Source organism: Benincasa hispida, chromosome 5, assembly GCF_027475165.1.
Source record: "Benincasa hispida cultivar pf3 chromosome 5, pf3_genome.v1.1, whole genome shotgun sequence".
NCBI lineage: Eukaryota > Viridiplantae > Streptophyta > Magnoliopsida > Cucurbitales > Cucurbitaceae > Benincasa > Benincasa hispida.
This window is the reverse complement of record NC_143482.1, coordinates 40,850,597-40,867,152: the sequence shown is the minus strand read 5'-3', so window position 1 is coordinate 40,867,152 and position 16,556 is coordinate 40,850,597. Positions and strand designations below refer to the sequence as shown.

Here is a 16,556-nt window from a genome sequence, read left to right as displayed (position 1 = left end):
ATTTTCCTTCTCCATTCTTCTCATTCTTCAACCTTTTCCCTACAATATAACATAACTCATATTTAAACCTACTCAACATATTAATTAATATATTTAAGTAGGCTAAGTAGGGTTCAGGGTTTACATAACCTCTCGGATAATTGGTTATAGCTACTTGATTCAATGAGTGATCATAGGCAAGCATTTAGAGTTAAAATTATTTTTATCGTGCCCAATTCTCCCCTTCTTTATACACTCAAAAAAAAATCAAAAATCAATTTTTTTTTAACAAATTGTCACATGATACATTGTTATTAGTTTTTTCATCGTGTTCAAGATCACTCCCAAATACATCTTTGATCATTTCAAAATCATTCCCAAACCAAATCCAAATGAAAAGTTACTATGAAACTTGTACAATTAACTTATTTATCTACCAGCAGTATAGAAACAGAGCATTCAGCTAGTAAAAGCTTCACATTATTTCAATACAGCAGAATGATATCTGATACATGATATCGAAAATACATAAAGATGTATTGAATGTTGTCTTAATTTATACTCTCTTTTATCAGGCCAACAACACCATTGGCAGCACATTTCAGTTTCGGAGAACAACTACTCGAGCAATCGTTTGTGCTTGCACCAGGCAATGGCAATGACATACAAGAAGATGGTTCCTGTAGCGCCACCACCAACGGTCCACAGGAACTCTGGCATGCCTGCTTTTTCGGGTTCAAACAGTTCAATATGGATATTCATCCCGAAGATACCTGCCACCACAACGAAAGCGCTCACAACGAGGGTTGCCGTTGTCAACATTACTCCCATTTGTAGAAGATGGTTCTGTTTGTCATCCAGCATTATGTTGATGTAATCTTCTGTGTCATCTACATACTCCCTCAGCTTAAGATGGATAAAAGAGTGTTAAAAGACATTATCAAAAGGAAAAGCCATGTTCAAAGTAGGGTTGCTTTTCAATAAAATATACTGAACAGAGATTTAAGCCTTTTTTTAACAACCATTTTGTTATTCGTTTTCCGTTTCTGAACTATCATAACTTGTACTAATGATTTTTTTTTTTCTTAATATACTTCTAAGATTTCCCAAATTAGTAGACAAAATTTTTTAAAATACAAGTAAAAGTTATATCATTATGTAATGAGGCTGCAACTCTCGTTTGTTTTTCAAATTTGACAAATAAAGGAAGGCATTGGTTAATAAGCCAATTTTTAACAAATTGAAAACAAAAAACAAAGGCTTGGTTAATTTTTATAGTTTTCAAAACTCGCTTAGTTTTTGACGATGTGAACAAACATATAAACTTATGGGTAGTAGTAGTGTTTATAAACTAATTTTCTAAAACCAAAAACCAATGACAAATGGAGGGGCCAAAATGGTCCAGTGATATTTCACTTTTCAGAAACCCAATCTACTTTGCATGTTAGAGAAACAAAATTTTCAGATCAAGGATTGGGCAAGAGTAAGTAGCATGGACTTGGTATAACCTAAAATTTCAAATTTATGAAAGTAATATTTGGTTGCTATTATGATTTCATGCCAAAAGGAGGTGGAGAATTCAAAATTTACTTCCTTCTGTAGAGGTCCACTGTCAAAGTATTTATATGCAAAATCACCTCATGCATTTGACCTTAAAGCAAATCTATTGACTTCTATGCTTCAAAAATAATATTTCTTTGAACAGACTAAAAAATATCATCCCTTGTAACAGGTTTGTCTACTATTTTAGCCTTTTCTGCAGGTAAAATTCTGTTTTCCTACCCCAAATCACATACATTAGATTTATTACTTATCCGCAGAACAATTTTCTTTTTATATCAACCAAAACAAAAAGATCTTTACGTTAAGCGAAGCAGAACATCTTCAAAATACAACTGATCACATAGATGAAAGAAAATATTGTTTATTTGCTTACCGTGGAAAGTTTGTTCAGTGTACCATCAATTTGCACAAAATATGCCTCCAACAGCATCTCGAGTTCCTCCACATCGAGGTGTTTGCTTATGCTATGGGTAGTACTTGTCCGGGTCCCATGGCTGTCCCTGCCCACATTTGATGCACCAAACAAATGATCCTGGGAAGCACCCATATTGCCTTCATAATTAGCTGCGATTCCACCACTGTCCAATGATATTTCAGCAGGAATACTGAGACAATTGGAAACAGAAAGCTCTTTATAAACGCAGAAATTAATGAAAACAACAAAAATAGCATAGATGTGTGTTATTCTCTATTTTTGGTGACATAAGACAAGTCCCGTGCCTGTCATCTTTGCCTAATTGCTGATCGTCATCTTCCATTTCATCTCTCTCAGGAATTGAAGAAGTGGAAGAGTTCTCAAGTTGTTGCTGAACCATCTTCTCTGTTAAGTACATCTCAGCCATATCCTCATCATCATCTAGCAAGTGTTCTAATTCGTCCCGCACCTTTAAACAGCCATAATATTCCACACAAAAAGCCTTGTTAATTAAAGGAGAAAAAAAGGGGGGAAAAAAGAAAAGAAAGAGGAATTTCTCAAAGATAAAGTTACTGAACCACACAAACTGAGAAAATGTGTCATGACTAGCAATTAAATCTAGTAACCTTTTGAACTCGTCCAGTTATTGCAACTAATCGACTTTTGATCTGACGCACCCGTTCCAAATTGAGAGTACTAATCTTAGAAGTCAGCTTATCCAAAGCTGGGTGAGCTTCTAGCTCCAAAGTATCTGCCTGGTACAGGAGATGACAAGCAAGGAGTTAAGAAAGGTACAATACATATCTGCTAATAGAATTAAGAGAATGAAACTAAATAAAATAAACAAAAATGAAAAAATCATACTTCACTTTCTAAGCAACTGCAAGCAGCTTCAAGGCATGCCTCCAAAGCAACAAACTCAAAAGGAAGAACTTTCAATCCCTCCCGATTCTCAAGACCTTGTTTCATGTTTTCCTTCCCCTCCTCTTCAGTCTGTGGAAATCCTTGGTATGAATTAGGAGGACTCTGAGGCCTTGATCGAGGCTCCTCCAGGTCATACAGATTTCTCCAATTAGAATCATCACCAACACCCTCCTAAAACATTGCATATAATTAAACACAGATTGCACTCATCATATATTCTACAAGAAGATTAAGAAACCAAATATTTTGATAGAAGAAACTGATGTGGTGTTTGATTGACTGGTAATGAGAATGACCAATCCTTGATAAAACGTCGAAAAAGATAAAAGATTTTCCCAACCTCAAATGAAAATAAAACCTAGAAAGAATAGAAGTTCAAACTTTCCAATATAAGTTAAAATGAACCATCCAAAGTTCCAAGCTAGCGCCAACTTATTTTTTCATCCAAACTCTATGAAGACAGTTATCTAACTTGATTATGCATCTCTCTATGTTAGTACTAGCAACTACTATATTGCATAACATTTAACCATGATGACTAAATTTCAACATCATATCAGTAAAATAACCGAGTTATCAGAGACTCACTCCTTGCATTATTATGCCCATGACTCACACCCACTGATCCTTGGAAGCTTCGCCCACCCCAAGACCAGCGGTAGAGACGACAAAAAGTTTTAAACTAAAACGCTAATACCTTGTTCTCCAAACATGAAGGACAAGATTCCATAACTTGACATGAAATCCCACTCTCAATATACTTTGCAAATAACTGGACAACATAAATTGTTTAGAAACGGTCCTCCAAACCACTAAAACATGCACGATACTGAAGGGTGAACAAAACTCAACAAGTTCTTCAAACCAGACAGAAAGCAAGCACAAATGGATAAAAGGAAATTGAAAACCCCATAATCAGTTCATACTTGATTCGCATTAACCAGACTAGGAGTAAACAAATGCATTAATTTTCAACTAGGTTAAAACCGTAATTCGAATTGAAACCTGAGAGGCCTTAGTGGCTTGATGGTGCCGCAATACCCGCCTCTGAAGCTCCTCTACAAAGGGGGTTACAGACGGATCCCTAGCATTCAACACGAACACATCTTGAGCAGTGATAATTGCTTTGATATGCTCCAAATTGATCACAATCGCTTTCTCACGACCAAGAATCGTAGATGGATACGAGAGCAATGGATCGAGAATCCGAAGGTCCCGCGCCGGCAGGCCGGTCCGCCGCATAATCGCATGTTTTCCGGCCTCAACCACCTGAGCTCCGCCGGTGGAGTCCAGGAGTAGCCATGGCCGGACTCCGGTTCCCTTCTTCCGAATTCCGGCGCCTAACGGAACGTTCATTCCAGGGAGGTACGAGCGAACTGGTTCGTTATCCTCATCGGGTCCGGCGAGACCCGACTTCAGTGGGTGAGAAGGTTGTCCACGCATGGAGCTTCACCGCCCGCAATGGCGGATCGACGTCGAGATTTAGTGAAATTTATTGCGCAACGAACTGAGATGTTTGATTTTACTCTTCGCAATTCGTTCTTTAGACGAGAAAATTCATGGCGAGTTGTGGAGGTTTTTTTTTATCTCCGTTGGAATTAAATTGCAGTTTGAAGAGAAAAGTTTCCTTTTCCTCTTTGCATTTGATTTTGGAGATATTGGAAAGATAAAAAGAATATATTGTCGGACCCCGTTTACATACCAAATTTAACTTGGAATTCACCCCAAATGTGAGAATCTTAATCCTCATATATATTTATAAATATAATCTATAGTAATTTCACGCTTATTAAAAATATTTACAAATATAGCAAAATATTACAATATATCTATGATAGATTAGGATAAACTAATATTCATATCTATCATGACACATAGACATATAATCTATCACGATCTATCGCAATAGACAGTAAAATTTTATTATATTATATAAATATTTTGATCCATTTTGTTATATTTAAAAACGGCCTTAACATTTATATATTTATTTTAGAATTATTTTTAAATATAGTAAAATAAACTAAAATATTTACAAATATAATAAAATATTGTCTAATAGACTATTATCATCTATCATTGATAGACATTGATAGATGTCAATAAATGTCTATAAAATTTATAGACCATAATATTTTATAATATTTAAAAATATTTTTAGTATTTTTTTCATTTAAAACAATTTCTCTTTATTTCATTTATATTAGAAAGTATGATATGGAGAGAAAAAAACAACATTTGTAAACTTTTGTCCTTTCATTAATTTATTTATTTACTGAAGTCTTTAGGTAAATATTATACTGCAAAGTAAGGATCTGCATGAAACATGTTGATATTTTTGTCTTAGCTTTTATAACTCTCACCTCCAACTATTATTAAAAAAGAGTTTTTTCACCATATTTCACAGATGCTAGGAGTTTCTCTTTTTTTTTATTTATTTATTATTTTTGTTCTCTCAATTCATTGCTTCTTGACGTTTCAATTTTCAAATCATCTCAAGATATAAGTACTATGTTCAGATTGCAAGAGTTGCATGTATCAAATCAAGATCTATTTTCAATTTTTGCTATCTTACTCTACAATTGCACTTTGATGAAGTTGAGTATATTAACATTGTTGGTTTACTTTATTGTGTTGGGAATGTCCCAGAATTCGTAATTCGTGTTAAACATTCTATTTATCAATAATAATAAATTGTTGATTTTGCATTCTATTATGAAAATCTAATAAACATATCTATGGCTATAGTCTGAATACTATAACTTTATATAGTGAAATAAACAGGATCAAGTTAACAATATATAACCTAAATTGTCTAATAAGTATATGAATAAAATCAGGTATCTCATCCTGATAACACTATTGGATGCGACCCACTTTGTAGTTGTTATAAAGAGTTGTAAAATGTTACAAACGATGTGATCCACAGATCATTCATGTTGAGACATGTGAGTAGAGGCATTCTATATGAGTTTGCATATAGATTGGACCACAAAAATAGTCACTTTTCTTTATAACAACCGTTTACTATTAAAACTGACTATTTCATCTATTAAATAATGTAGGTCAACTCGATCTTAATCCTGAGCTAGCTATGAACTCCTGTTTGTTCGGGATTATCCTTTGATCTGCAAATGGTGAGAGTAGTCCAATAACACTTCTCAATAAGCCTCCCATTTTGGGATAAGACCGGATGAATAGCTGGAGACATAGCCCTGTAAATTTAGTGTTAGCAGATAGGTTGGAGCCCAACCTTCTCATGATAGAGAAAGAATTTGATTCATGAAGATTATGAATTAAAATTGTTAATTAGAGGGTAAGTGGGAACTTAAAAAACAAGATGTATTCACAAGGGTAAAACGATTATTTTTATTTTACCTAGCTGTGATTACGAACAACCTGTGAAGGATCGCCTTACTGATTATGGTTCTATCAAGTGGACATAATATATCTAGGAAGTTCAACTATGGGCTATAATGGAGTGACCCATTAGTTAACGAATGGGGGATAATTTGGTCTAATGAGTTTAGCTGATTAATCTCGAATCGTTGGAGCCCATGACCTATAGGTTCGCGAGATCCCCTACCAACTCGTAAATGGATAAGCTTTAGAGTAGCTTGAGAAGTTAATTTGAAACGTTCAAATTAGAATTAAACAAAATAGGAGAATTTATATTTAAATTGAAGATGGATTTGTGTAAAAAATTAATTTAATATTTGTTATTAAGTTAATTTGAATTATTTAAAAATTAATTTTATAAAATTAATAAAATTTTCAATTTTTGAAAATCATTAGATTTTAGGAAAAACTGAAAATTTACAAACATGCACAAAATGGAAAAAACAGTTTTTTCATTACCCATCTTTTACTTGCTCACACAAATACCACTTCCTTCCTCTTCATTTACTCCAAGTATGAACTGCAACTCATGCGGTGTTCTTCACTTGTTCACCTACAATAAATAAAGAAGATTGGAGTGAATTTGAGACAGACATTCAATAGAAATTTTAGAGAAAATTTCAAGTTGAAGAAAGGTTCTTCAAACAAAGTGGTGATGTGAGCTTTTCTCTGGTTTTTCGTTGCTTCAAGCTGTTCTTGAGTCCCACAACTCGTTCTAAAGCTCCAAGAGAAGAGTGGGGAAAATCTTGAGGTGGTTCATGGTGTGTTTTGGAAAAGACAACTATTGTTGATCAAGATCTTGAAGAGTTCTACAAAGGTATGACTACAAACCCTTGAATGCTTATTGATCCTTGTGGCTTCCGCTGCATGTTGATACACTCTTACATATTGATACACTACTGGGCATGCGTCCAATGCCTAGTGCTTTATTGATACACTACTGATTGTTGGAAATATCAATAATATATCAACAATGTATTAGAAGTCTGAAAATATTAGTAGCGATAAAGTATCAAAACCTTAAAATTCTATTGTTGTTGGAACCATACCTTATTTTTGCTAGATTTGCAAAAATGAAATAGTGCTGCCCCATTTGTAATTTTACATTTCTTTTATGCTATTATTGAAAGTACCAACAAAACAAAGAGATTCATAGGTAGAAGTAGTGTTTACCGGATCAATCTTTAAAAATTAAAAAATTAAATTAAATTAAATTAAAAAAAAATCAAATAATTATTAAATGAAACCTATAGTATTTGAACTCGTAAGTACATCCCATTGGCCACAAATTTTCAATAACTATGTACTTTGCAAAAGCAGAAATGCATTTCAGTTTAACTACCATAATACACAATTGAAATCTTCCTCATGAAGTCCCATCATCAGAGACCAATCCTCAAATGGATTATACCTTGTAGAATGTCTCAAATTGTACTCCATGTCCCAAACTACAAACACTCCAATTTTGAGGCTTTGCAATGTTGCTGATTTTAAAGATACCCTGTGATCAGTGAACAGTGAAAAAGTTGAAGCTACTAGAATTGATTCTAGTGTTCTAAAGTACAAACTTTTATGAAATTTTGAACTTCCCCCAAGTTTGGGCGAATTGTTCTGTTGATCTATTTAGCAAACAGCAAGGCAATAACTTTGTGTGAACAACAATCCTTTCACCCTACACACCTTTAAAGAAACTACCTTCATTGTTAGTTTTGCTCTTCTAAGTCTGTCTTGTTATATGAATAATATCAGAAAATGCATAACTTTGTATACATGAGAGAATCGAAGCCCAACGATTCACGTTGTCTCCTTGAGATAATTTTACTCACTCTAGTGCCTAAATTTCAAGAGCATTCATCTTTCATGATAGAACAGATTACCTTTTTATGGAAATAGTACTCCGTCCACAAGGTCTAACGAACTCTATTTTATGAAATAAACCAAACAACGAACTTTAAGATGGGAGGAAAGTTTTGTGAGAGAACTGTGTTGATGGAAAATGTGAAAATCCAATTTGAAGATGAGAGATATTTATAAACTAATTTGTGTCATTTGAATAGGCACGTTCCGAGTTGGTTAAAAAAATTTAAAAAGACGCAATCATTCAAGAAAGAATACATCTCATGGATTTGAAAGGATGCAACCCTAAAACAAGAGTCGCATACTATTTATTCCAGCATATCTCAATATGGATCATTGCAGTAAATCAGTAAATAGTAGGGATGGATTCAAACCACAAAAACCAAACCGAACTGAATCAAAAACTCAGTGAAACCGAAAAGTTCGGTTCGATCCGGTTCGAAGAAATTTTGAAACCGAATTAATGCGGTTCGGTTCGGTTTCACTTTTGAAAACCAAATTTAAAACCGAACCGAACTGTTTTTAACTAATGTATATATATATTTGAAAAAAAGAGTAAAATCAAATTTAAAACCGAACCGCTTTTAGTTTAAAAAACAAAACCAAATTTAAAACCAAACCGCTTGTTAATTAAAAAAGAATATAACATGGATTTTTTAAAAATGCCAAAACCGAATTTAAAACCGAACCGAACTACATATATGCGGTTCGGTTCGATTCGGTTTCACATTTTAAAATTTTGGTTTGGTTCGGTTCGGTTCGGTTTGACCACCAAACCGAACCATTTCCACCCTAGTAAATAGAATTAAAACAAGTGAAAACTAGTGGGGAATGTCATGGTTTTTAACTGTAAGTCATATTGGTGAGTTTGGGATGGGTTAACTTCCATGAGTAGGTCTGATATGGATTAAAACAAGTGAAAACAAGAGTCGCATACTATTTATTCCAGCATATCTCAATATGGATCATTGCAGTAAATCAGTAAATAGTAGGGATGGATTTAAACCACAAAAACCAAACCGAACTGAATCAAAAACTCAGTGAAACCGAAAAGTTCGGTTCGATCCGGTTCGAAGAAATTTTGAAACCGAATTAATGCGGTTCGGTTCGGTTTCACTTTTGAAAACCAAATTTAAAACCGAACCGAACTGTTTTTAACTAATGTATATATATATTTGAAAAAAAGAGTAAAATCAAATTTAAAACCGAACCGCTTTTAGTTTAAAAAACAAAACCAAATTTAAAACCAAACCGCTTGTTAATTAAAAAAGAATATAACATGGATTTTTTAAGAATGCCAAAACCGAATTTGAAACCAAACCGAACTGCATATATGCGGTTCGGTTCGATTCGGTTTCACATTTTAAAATTTTGGTTTGGTTCGGTTCGGTTCGGTTTGACCACCAAACCGAACCATTTCCACCCTAGTAAATAGAATTAAAACAAGTGAAAACTAGTGGGGAATGTCATGGTTTTTAACTGTAAGTCATATTGGTGAGTTTGGGATGGGTTAACTTCCATGAGTAGGTCTGATATGCACAGATTATTAGAAAAAAATGAGTAGCATCAATTAGGTCAAGAAGAGATGAGGCAGTAAACTGCCACTAGAGTCTTTTTTCGAGATCTCTATGTGATGGCAATGTATTTTTTTGTCCATTCAATAAGAAGTAATATGTTCAGAGTCTTACTTTCTTGCTTCTTCTGTCATGGTCCTTAAACTATGAAATGTTTTATATTAGTCCTCATACTTGGCTTGTCATTGCTATTAACTTGTTAACAAACGATCCTATAGAGACTTGATACAGGTACATTTTGTGTGGCATTTACCTAAAATATCTATGAAGATAAGTGTTTGAGTCTCATATAGTGGACTAGGAGTCGGGTTTGCAAATGATTTTAGGTTCCTTTAAGGGTAATTGCAATTGGTAGTATTTTAGTAATAATAACCAAGTGTGTAACATCATTTTAAAAAAATTATAAATATAGACAAGTTTATCAACACTAGACTTCTATCGTTGATAGACTCTTACTAGTGATATGGTCTATTACTGATAAACATCAATAATATGGTCTATCATTGATAGACTATTTAAATTTGGTCATATTTGTAATTTCTTTTACATTATGTTATATCTGTTAACACTTTTGGTCTAATGTCTATATTTGCAACTGTCCCATCCTTTAAATGATTAATGAGAAATTAAATTAACGACTAAACTACATTTTTTGCCCCAAAAATACTAAAATAGAAATTTGAAAGTTGACGGTTTAAGACAACATTTAGAAGTTTAAGGACCAAAATAGAATTTAATCTTACCTTGCAAAATCAATTTAATGGGCACCCAAATTCTTCAATAGTATCTACATCTAGATCACTCTCATTTTCTTATTCATACCTTTTTCCATTTATTCCCTTTGTGTTTCATTCATTCGTCAATTTTCATGATGTAATTTTTAGTTCATCCTTGAAGAAAAACAAATTAGGTATATGCAGGAAAATCTGATTTATCAATACAAAAATAGACAACGGCTAACCTGAAAGAGAGATTAACAGCTGGAACTTTTTGAGTCGGACCATAACATGAGGGTTGATAAGATTGCAACTGTCGCAGTTTCAACACGAAGTCGATAAGGGCCAAGACCAACTGCAATTGCTCCAGCTTCTTTCATCATGTTCACCTCTTTCTCAGTGAAGTCTGAAGAAAGAAGAAAAACAAAAGATGAAAAAAGATGCAAGGCACTAAATTAAGAGAAGTAAAGGATTTTTTAGATATTATCTAAGCGTGAAGGGGAAAAGTCATTCAACTACTAGTTTATGTAACTAACATTTTAAAAATGAACTGGTAACCCAAACAATTGTTTGCATTACATTAACCACCGCTTTCAAGGGTTTATTACTCTATAGGTGGACAATTAACAATAGATAACATAAGTAATTTTCCATGTACGATAAAATTCCTGGTAAAAAGTATGAAGTTTAAGAGCTCTTACTCTATTTCTTGGTAGATTAGTCTTGATGACAAATATATTCACCACAACCTAAATTTTGAGATATTGGCAGATATTTCAATCCTTGGTTGAAAGGCCATTATCAAAAATGTTAAAATAAAAAATGTTATTTGTTACAGAAGCTATCAAATAGTGAGTTGAGGTTTGTAAGACTTTAATATGCATCATCATCAGAATGTTGAAACACTAACTATACTAAGAACCTCTTTTAAATACTGTAGGAAAATTGCACTCATCTTCAGAAAGCAGCGCTACCATACCTCCTTCAGGTCCGATAACCAGAAGCCCACCAGACTCTATTTCTGTTGAAGCTAATGCACTTACAAGCGGTGTCGCTTCTGCAACTGCTACAAAAGATAGCTTCGTTTCATTAATCTACAGGGAACAAAATACGAAGCAGTTATGAAATTAAGTTAAAGAGAAAAGAATGTGTAGTATAATATGCTATGCAATTCTTTTGTGGTTTCTTCAGGCCAGGATTACTCTCTACCCGGCTCCTAGGCTGTTTATCTCCTTTTTATCAATATACTCAGATTCTTATCAAAATAATTTCTCAAAAACAAGAGAACATTCATTGACGAAAAAGGCCACATCAGGAGGACGCCATAATGATTACTTCTAAGATGAATCTATGACCTTGAATCTCAGAAAATTGAAAATTTCAAGAAAACCATCAAAACCGTAACCACTTCACCTAGTCACTAGTAGTCACTAGTACAAGAAGTACTTAACAATTAGTTGTAGAAATATGGTTAATTCTTAAATTATCACAAATGTACATGATTCTTTTATTATTTTTTTTATTTGCACGAGGGAAAACCTTTCTCTATGTTAGCCAAGGCAAGCTCATAGGTCAAGAAAGTATTGGAACAAAGTTGTATAGCAACTCACAAGGTGCAAAAGGCCATCAATTTTCAATGGAGAATTCAGATCCATTTGGTGAAGTCTTTGACCTGCGATGAAGGTCGCATAAAATTTTCCCAAAAGTAATTAGATGACAATTAACAAGCCAAATTGAACTCTCAAGGTGAAGAAACTTAACTTGAATACTGACTCACATTGTTTAGTTGCTGCCAATGTGATACGTTCAAATCTGTGTACCCGGTTATCAGAAATGGTAGGGCAACGTTCTGTTAGCAGAGGAGTTAAACTGCTGGCACCCAGTTCCTAAACAAAGTGAAAAGGACAGCAAGAAAATTAGGAAGCAAAAAATTCTCATTTGCAACAACTTTGTCTAAATTTACTTTTACTTACCGTACATTTCTCAACAAGCCAGTCAGCACGACCACCCTTTAGAGTACCTAAACAGAGACATTAATTACCATGTCACAAGATGGAGTGAACATTTAATGATTCCTCATAAGGATCTCACCGCAGGCTGCAAATACATGCCATTGCGTGCTTTGAGGTAAAACAGATTTTGGATCTTCCATAGCCAGAATGTCAAGTCCATTGACACGAATGTTCTTTATGCTCCCTTCTACTAAACCTCCATTTCCATTGAACAGCTCCACCCTTTAATTTACATCCAATTATCATGAAGATAACAAACAAGTATCCAACCAGTAACCCATATGTCAAGATAACAGTAAACGATGTTGACTATTAAAAGTAGTACCTATCATCAGTCTTCAACCTTAAGACTTTAGTCATATGCCAGACTTCATCGCCTTCTAGACGAATAACATCACCCTGGATAATAATGAAGCACATGATATGAAAGTAGTTCCAGTTTTGCAATCAAACTAAGCATCACATTCTCACTTTACAAAATTATCAAATTAAATACAGCATTGAGCTTGTTACAGCATGAAATTAGGCAACATAGTTAAACTTCCTTCTAATCCCGATTTGTTATGAAATCGACAAATAAGGAAAGTGAGAAAGCGTAAACAATAAAGATCGACACAGAGATTTACGTGGCTTAGTAAAATTTTGTTAGCTACATATGTTTACGGGCAAAGGGAGAGAACAATTTTATTAACAGAGAGGAATATCAGATAATAGAGATTGCAGAAGTACCAATAGGGTTAGAGAGTTTAATCAATTGTAAATAATTAGTTATGAAATTGACAAATAAAGAAAGCAAGTCCTTGTGCTTGGTCATTCGAAACAACAAATAACAGATTCAAAGCATTCTAACACATTAGATGGCAAATTCCTGAAATACTTACTTGAAGAGACCAATAGAGATACCATTAGGAAAATAATTATCCGTCCATCCCATTTCATCCTAGTAGATGCCATTATCCATCTCAGAGACCAATAGAGATACCATTAGGAAAATAATTATCCGTCCCATCCCATTTCATCTTAGTAAATGCCATTATCCATCTCATAAGTTCATGAATACCAACTCCCCACAAAGAAACATCTAAAGCATTCCAAATTTTCACAAGAACACAAAGCTCCAAAATTAACATTTCATTAATCAAACGCCACCCCTAATGAGACGCTTCCTTGGTCTTCCAAAATTCAGAGTCGCCAACATTCCACTTAACCCCAAAAAAGATTAGTAATAATCCATTCAAATTGACAGACACCATCCAAACCTAACACAACCCAACTCGTGTGGGCACAGTAAAAACTACAGAGTGAGGCCAATCATTGGGTACTTCAAATGTTCAAAATCAAAACCTCATCCGCAACTATATACACAATTTTCGATCATATAAAAACTTGAGAATTGCAAAAGAGAGAAGGATTACCTTATAAGAAGGGAGAACTTGGGAGAAGAAGCGAGGAAGGCCACCGCGGGATTGATTCGAGGAGGCCAGAGATGAAGACGAGAGAGCTCTAACTCTGAAGCTTCTGAAAGACAAGCGGTTCAATAACTCCGTCAATCGAGGTCGAAATGCTCCTATAGCTCGCATTTGCGAAGAAGAACAACTATGGAACATGAGGATTGCCGCTGGTGTAACGCTTGCAAACTTCTACGACTGAACGAGCCTGGAAATTCTCAGCTCTGCTTGCCCACTCCAAGTAACATACTCTCCTTAAAACCTTTTAAAAAAATTAAAAATAAATGAAAATAAACCACTAAATTATAGTGACGGTAAAGGTATTTTTAAACTTCTTTCTAGTTGGTTTTTTTTTTTTCTTTTGAAACTTCTAAAAATTCAACCATATTTTTTAAACAAAAAGGATTTTCATCTCCTTTTAAAAGTTTAGGATATTTTTAAAATTTTTAAAAATTTAAAATACTTATACGTAAAAGTACAAAATTTATAGATATTTTTTTTATAATTTAACAAAAAAATTATATATGCAAACGACTCAATTATCCATTTACAATTTGAAAAAAATTAGTTTTTGGTCCTTTAGATAAAGGTTCATTTGCTCTCTCAATTTTTGAAATGGAAGTCCCTTAGTTTTGAGACCATTTAAACCTTTTTTTTCAAAAATAAGGGACTAAAAAGGTCTATTTCAAAAATTATTGGACCAAATGAATTTATAGCTAAAAATTCAATGACCAAAAGATAATTATTCCTACAATTTGTCAAGTGTCAAACTCTTGTTTTCTCTTTTTCTTAAATATTTTTTAATTTGTTGGGGTGGGATACAAAAGAATAGGCACGGGATGTACCCATATTACTCTTAAAATAGTTTAAGGGCGTGTTTGAAATACATTTTCAAATGTTTAATTAAAAAATAAAGTCATTTTGACATAAACTTAAGTGTTTGACAACCACTCAAAATAGTTTTTCAAGTGTATTTTAATCAGTTTTTATCAAAAGTGTTTAAATAAAATTGAGTTTTTTAAAAAATATTTTTTCTCAAATTAATCCAAACAGGTCCAAAGTTCATATATCTATTTATTGATTGGGGGGTTTGACATCAATATCAAAGTTCAATAGATATCTTTGAGATTTTGTATACATATCCATAAAATATAAGAAAATGTTATAGATTAGTCACCAATATAAACATAAATATTAATAATAAGATCTATAACTTATTTAAAGAGTGAAAACGAAATAACTGGTATATTAAATAATTTTTAAGGTAATTGTTTTAAATGGAAAAACTACTTGAAATGTTTTTAAATATAGCAAAATGTCACTATCTACATTTTGCTATATTTGTAAATAAGTTGGTTCTTTTTACTATATTTAAAAACAACCCTAATTTTTAAAATTTATTTGAGGTTAAAAATCACTTTTAGTCCCTAAATTTTCGTAAAAGTAACAATTTAGTCTATGAACTTTGATTTGCAACGTTGTAGTCCCTATACTTTTAATTTTGTAATAATTTAGTTCCCTGTACTATGTAATAATTTAGTTCTTGTATTAAAATTTGTAACGATTTAGTCCCTACATATATTGTTTAAATACCCTATTGTAGACATTAGTGTGAAGATTTAATAAGACTTCTTGCATAAATAAATCGATAAACTAATTAAAGGCTAGATATTTTTATAAAATACAAAGTCTACATCATAAAAACCTGATATCAAGTTTTGATGGTTTTTTTAAATGTTAGGGACTAAATTTTTACAAATCTAAAAGTACAAGGACTAATTCTTACCTAATAAAGTTTAGAGACTAAATTGTTACAAAATTGAAAGTACATGGACTAAATTGTTGCAACCAAAGTATATGGACTAAATGGTTACTTTCATGAAAGTTTATAGACCAATTTTTTTTTAACCTATATTTGATTACATAATTATACCTATCAATATCGATATCTATCAATGTGAAATTGAAACATCGATAACGATGTCAATGTTGGATATATCTATATATAGTGAAAGAAATTGAGACAATTGAATATTGAAACATAAATTTGGATTTAATTATGTAGATTAAATTCATTGTTTAGAAACTTCCAAATTGGATTGAAACTTCAAATTAAAATGATGTTTCATGTACAAATTTGATATGTATGAAAGTTAAATTTGTAGTTTCTTCCATTATAATGCGTTATGTTTGATTTTTGTCACGTCATACCAGTTAAAATTGATAAATGTTTTAACTTTTATATTTATTTAATTTTATTTTGTATTTTGGAGAGTTACTAAGTTGCTAGCCTATAAATAGTAACTTGATTTTTCATTTATAGCATCTCATACCAAAGTGAAGGGTTCTCTTCTTTCTTTCTTTCTTTCTTTTGTTGTTGAGTTGAGTTGCGAGCAAGTATTCAAGAGTTCTGCTAGATTCGAGTAGTTCTGGGTTGTAGTTTTACTAGAGTTAGTCTTTGTATCCTGTTGAGACGATCGTTGTAGTCTACTTGCAACCCGTGTAGAGTGTATAACTGTCTTCAGGACAACGCTTATCATAAACATCCCTCGACTATGATTTGAGTCTTCAAATGTTCTGAGATTCTTTCAAGTTTTTGGTTATTTTCACATCTAAGCATTATCACACCATCTAGCTTTCGTTTAAGTTTGAATATTATACATTGAGTG

At 32.9% G+C, this 16,556-nt stretch overlaps 2 protein-coding genes across 4 annotated transcripts; both read right to left on the bottom strand.

The window, feature by feature from the left end:
- Positions 1-379: 379 nt before the first annotated feature.
- Positions 380-4,613, bottom strand: MGT4 (magnesium transporter 4). Its single transcript, XM_039021619.2, has 6 exons — positions 3,887-4,613; positions 2,822-3,052; positions 2,584-2,712; positions 2,263-2,426; positions 1,916-2,147; positions 380-885 (listed from the first exon to the last, which is right to left on the bottom strand). Exons 1-6 carry the CDS (start codon positions 4,322-4,324, stop codon positions 598-600), a joined length of 1,482 nt encoding a protein of 493 aa, XP_038877547.1. The 5' UTR covers positions 4,325-4,613; the 3' UTR covers positions 380-597.
- A 1,011-nt stretch (positions 4,614-5,624) lies between these two features.
- Positions 5,625-14,184, bottom strand: LOC120069806 (methyltransferase). 3 transcript variants are annotated; one of them, XR_016529880.1, is made up of 11 exons: positions 13,855-14,150; positions 12,765-12,838; positions 12,519-12,661; positions 12,401-12,447; positions 12,205-12,313; positions 12,038-12,099; positions 11,407-11,521; positions 10,673-10,833; positions 7,692-7,781; positions 6,740-6,833; positions 5,625-6,096 (listed from the first exon to the last, which is right to left on the bottom strand). XR_016529880.1 is itself a non-coding variant. In XM_039021620.2 (9 exons), exons 1-8 carry the CDS (start codon positions 14,044-14,046, stop codon positions 10,685-10,687), a joined length of 891 nt encoding a protein of 296 aa, XP_038877548.1. In that variant the 5' UTR covers positions 14,047-14,184; the 3' UTR covers positions 7,464-7,781; positions 10,673-10,684. The 3 variants fall into 3 exon arrangements, 1 of the variants encoding a protein (XP_038877548.1); XR_016529881.1 differs by lacking the exons at positions 5,625-6,096; positions 6,740-6,833 and adding an exon at positions 11,129-11,176 and having other exon boundaries at positions 7,464-7,781; positions 13,855-14,160; XM_039021620.2 differs by lacking the exons at positions 5,625-6,096; positions 6,740-6,833 and having other exon boundaries at positions 7,464-7,781; positions 13,855-14,184.
- Between the last annotated feature and the right edge of the window lie 2,372 nt (positions 14,185-16,556).

What these genes read in the sequence shown, in the direction of transcription:
- MGT4 (XM_039021619.2), bottom strand. Translation starts at nt 4,324, where the DNA reads ATGCGTGGACAACCTTCTCACCCACTGAAGTCGGGTCTCGCCGGACCC. An exon ending in CAATTAGGCAAAGATGACAG is followed by an intron (nt 2,148 to 2,262) that starts GCACGGGACTTG and finishes CAATTGTCTCAG; the next exon opens with TATTCCTGCTGAAATATCAT. An exon ending in CACTGAACAAACTTTCCACG is followed by an intron (nt 886 to 1,915) that starts GTAAGCAAATAA and finishes ATCCATCTTAAG; the next exon opens with CTGAGGGAGTATGTAGATGA.
- LOC120069806 (XM_039021620.2), bottom strand. Translation starts at nt 14,046, where the DNA reads ATGTTCCATAGTTGTTCTTCTTCGCAAATGCGAGCTATAGGAGCATTT. An exon ending in AGGTTGAAGACTGATGATAG is followed by an intron (nt 12,662 to 12,764) that starts GTACTACTTTTA and finishes TGTAAATTAAAG; the next exon opens with GGTGGAGCTGTTCAATGGAA. An exon ending in TTGATGGCCTTTTGCACCTT is followed by an intron (nt 11,522 to 12,037) that starts GTGAGTTGCTAT and finishes TGTTCCCTGTAG; the next exon opens with ATTAATGAAACGAAGCTATC.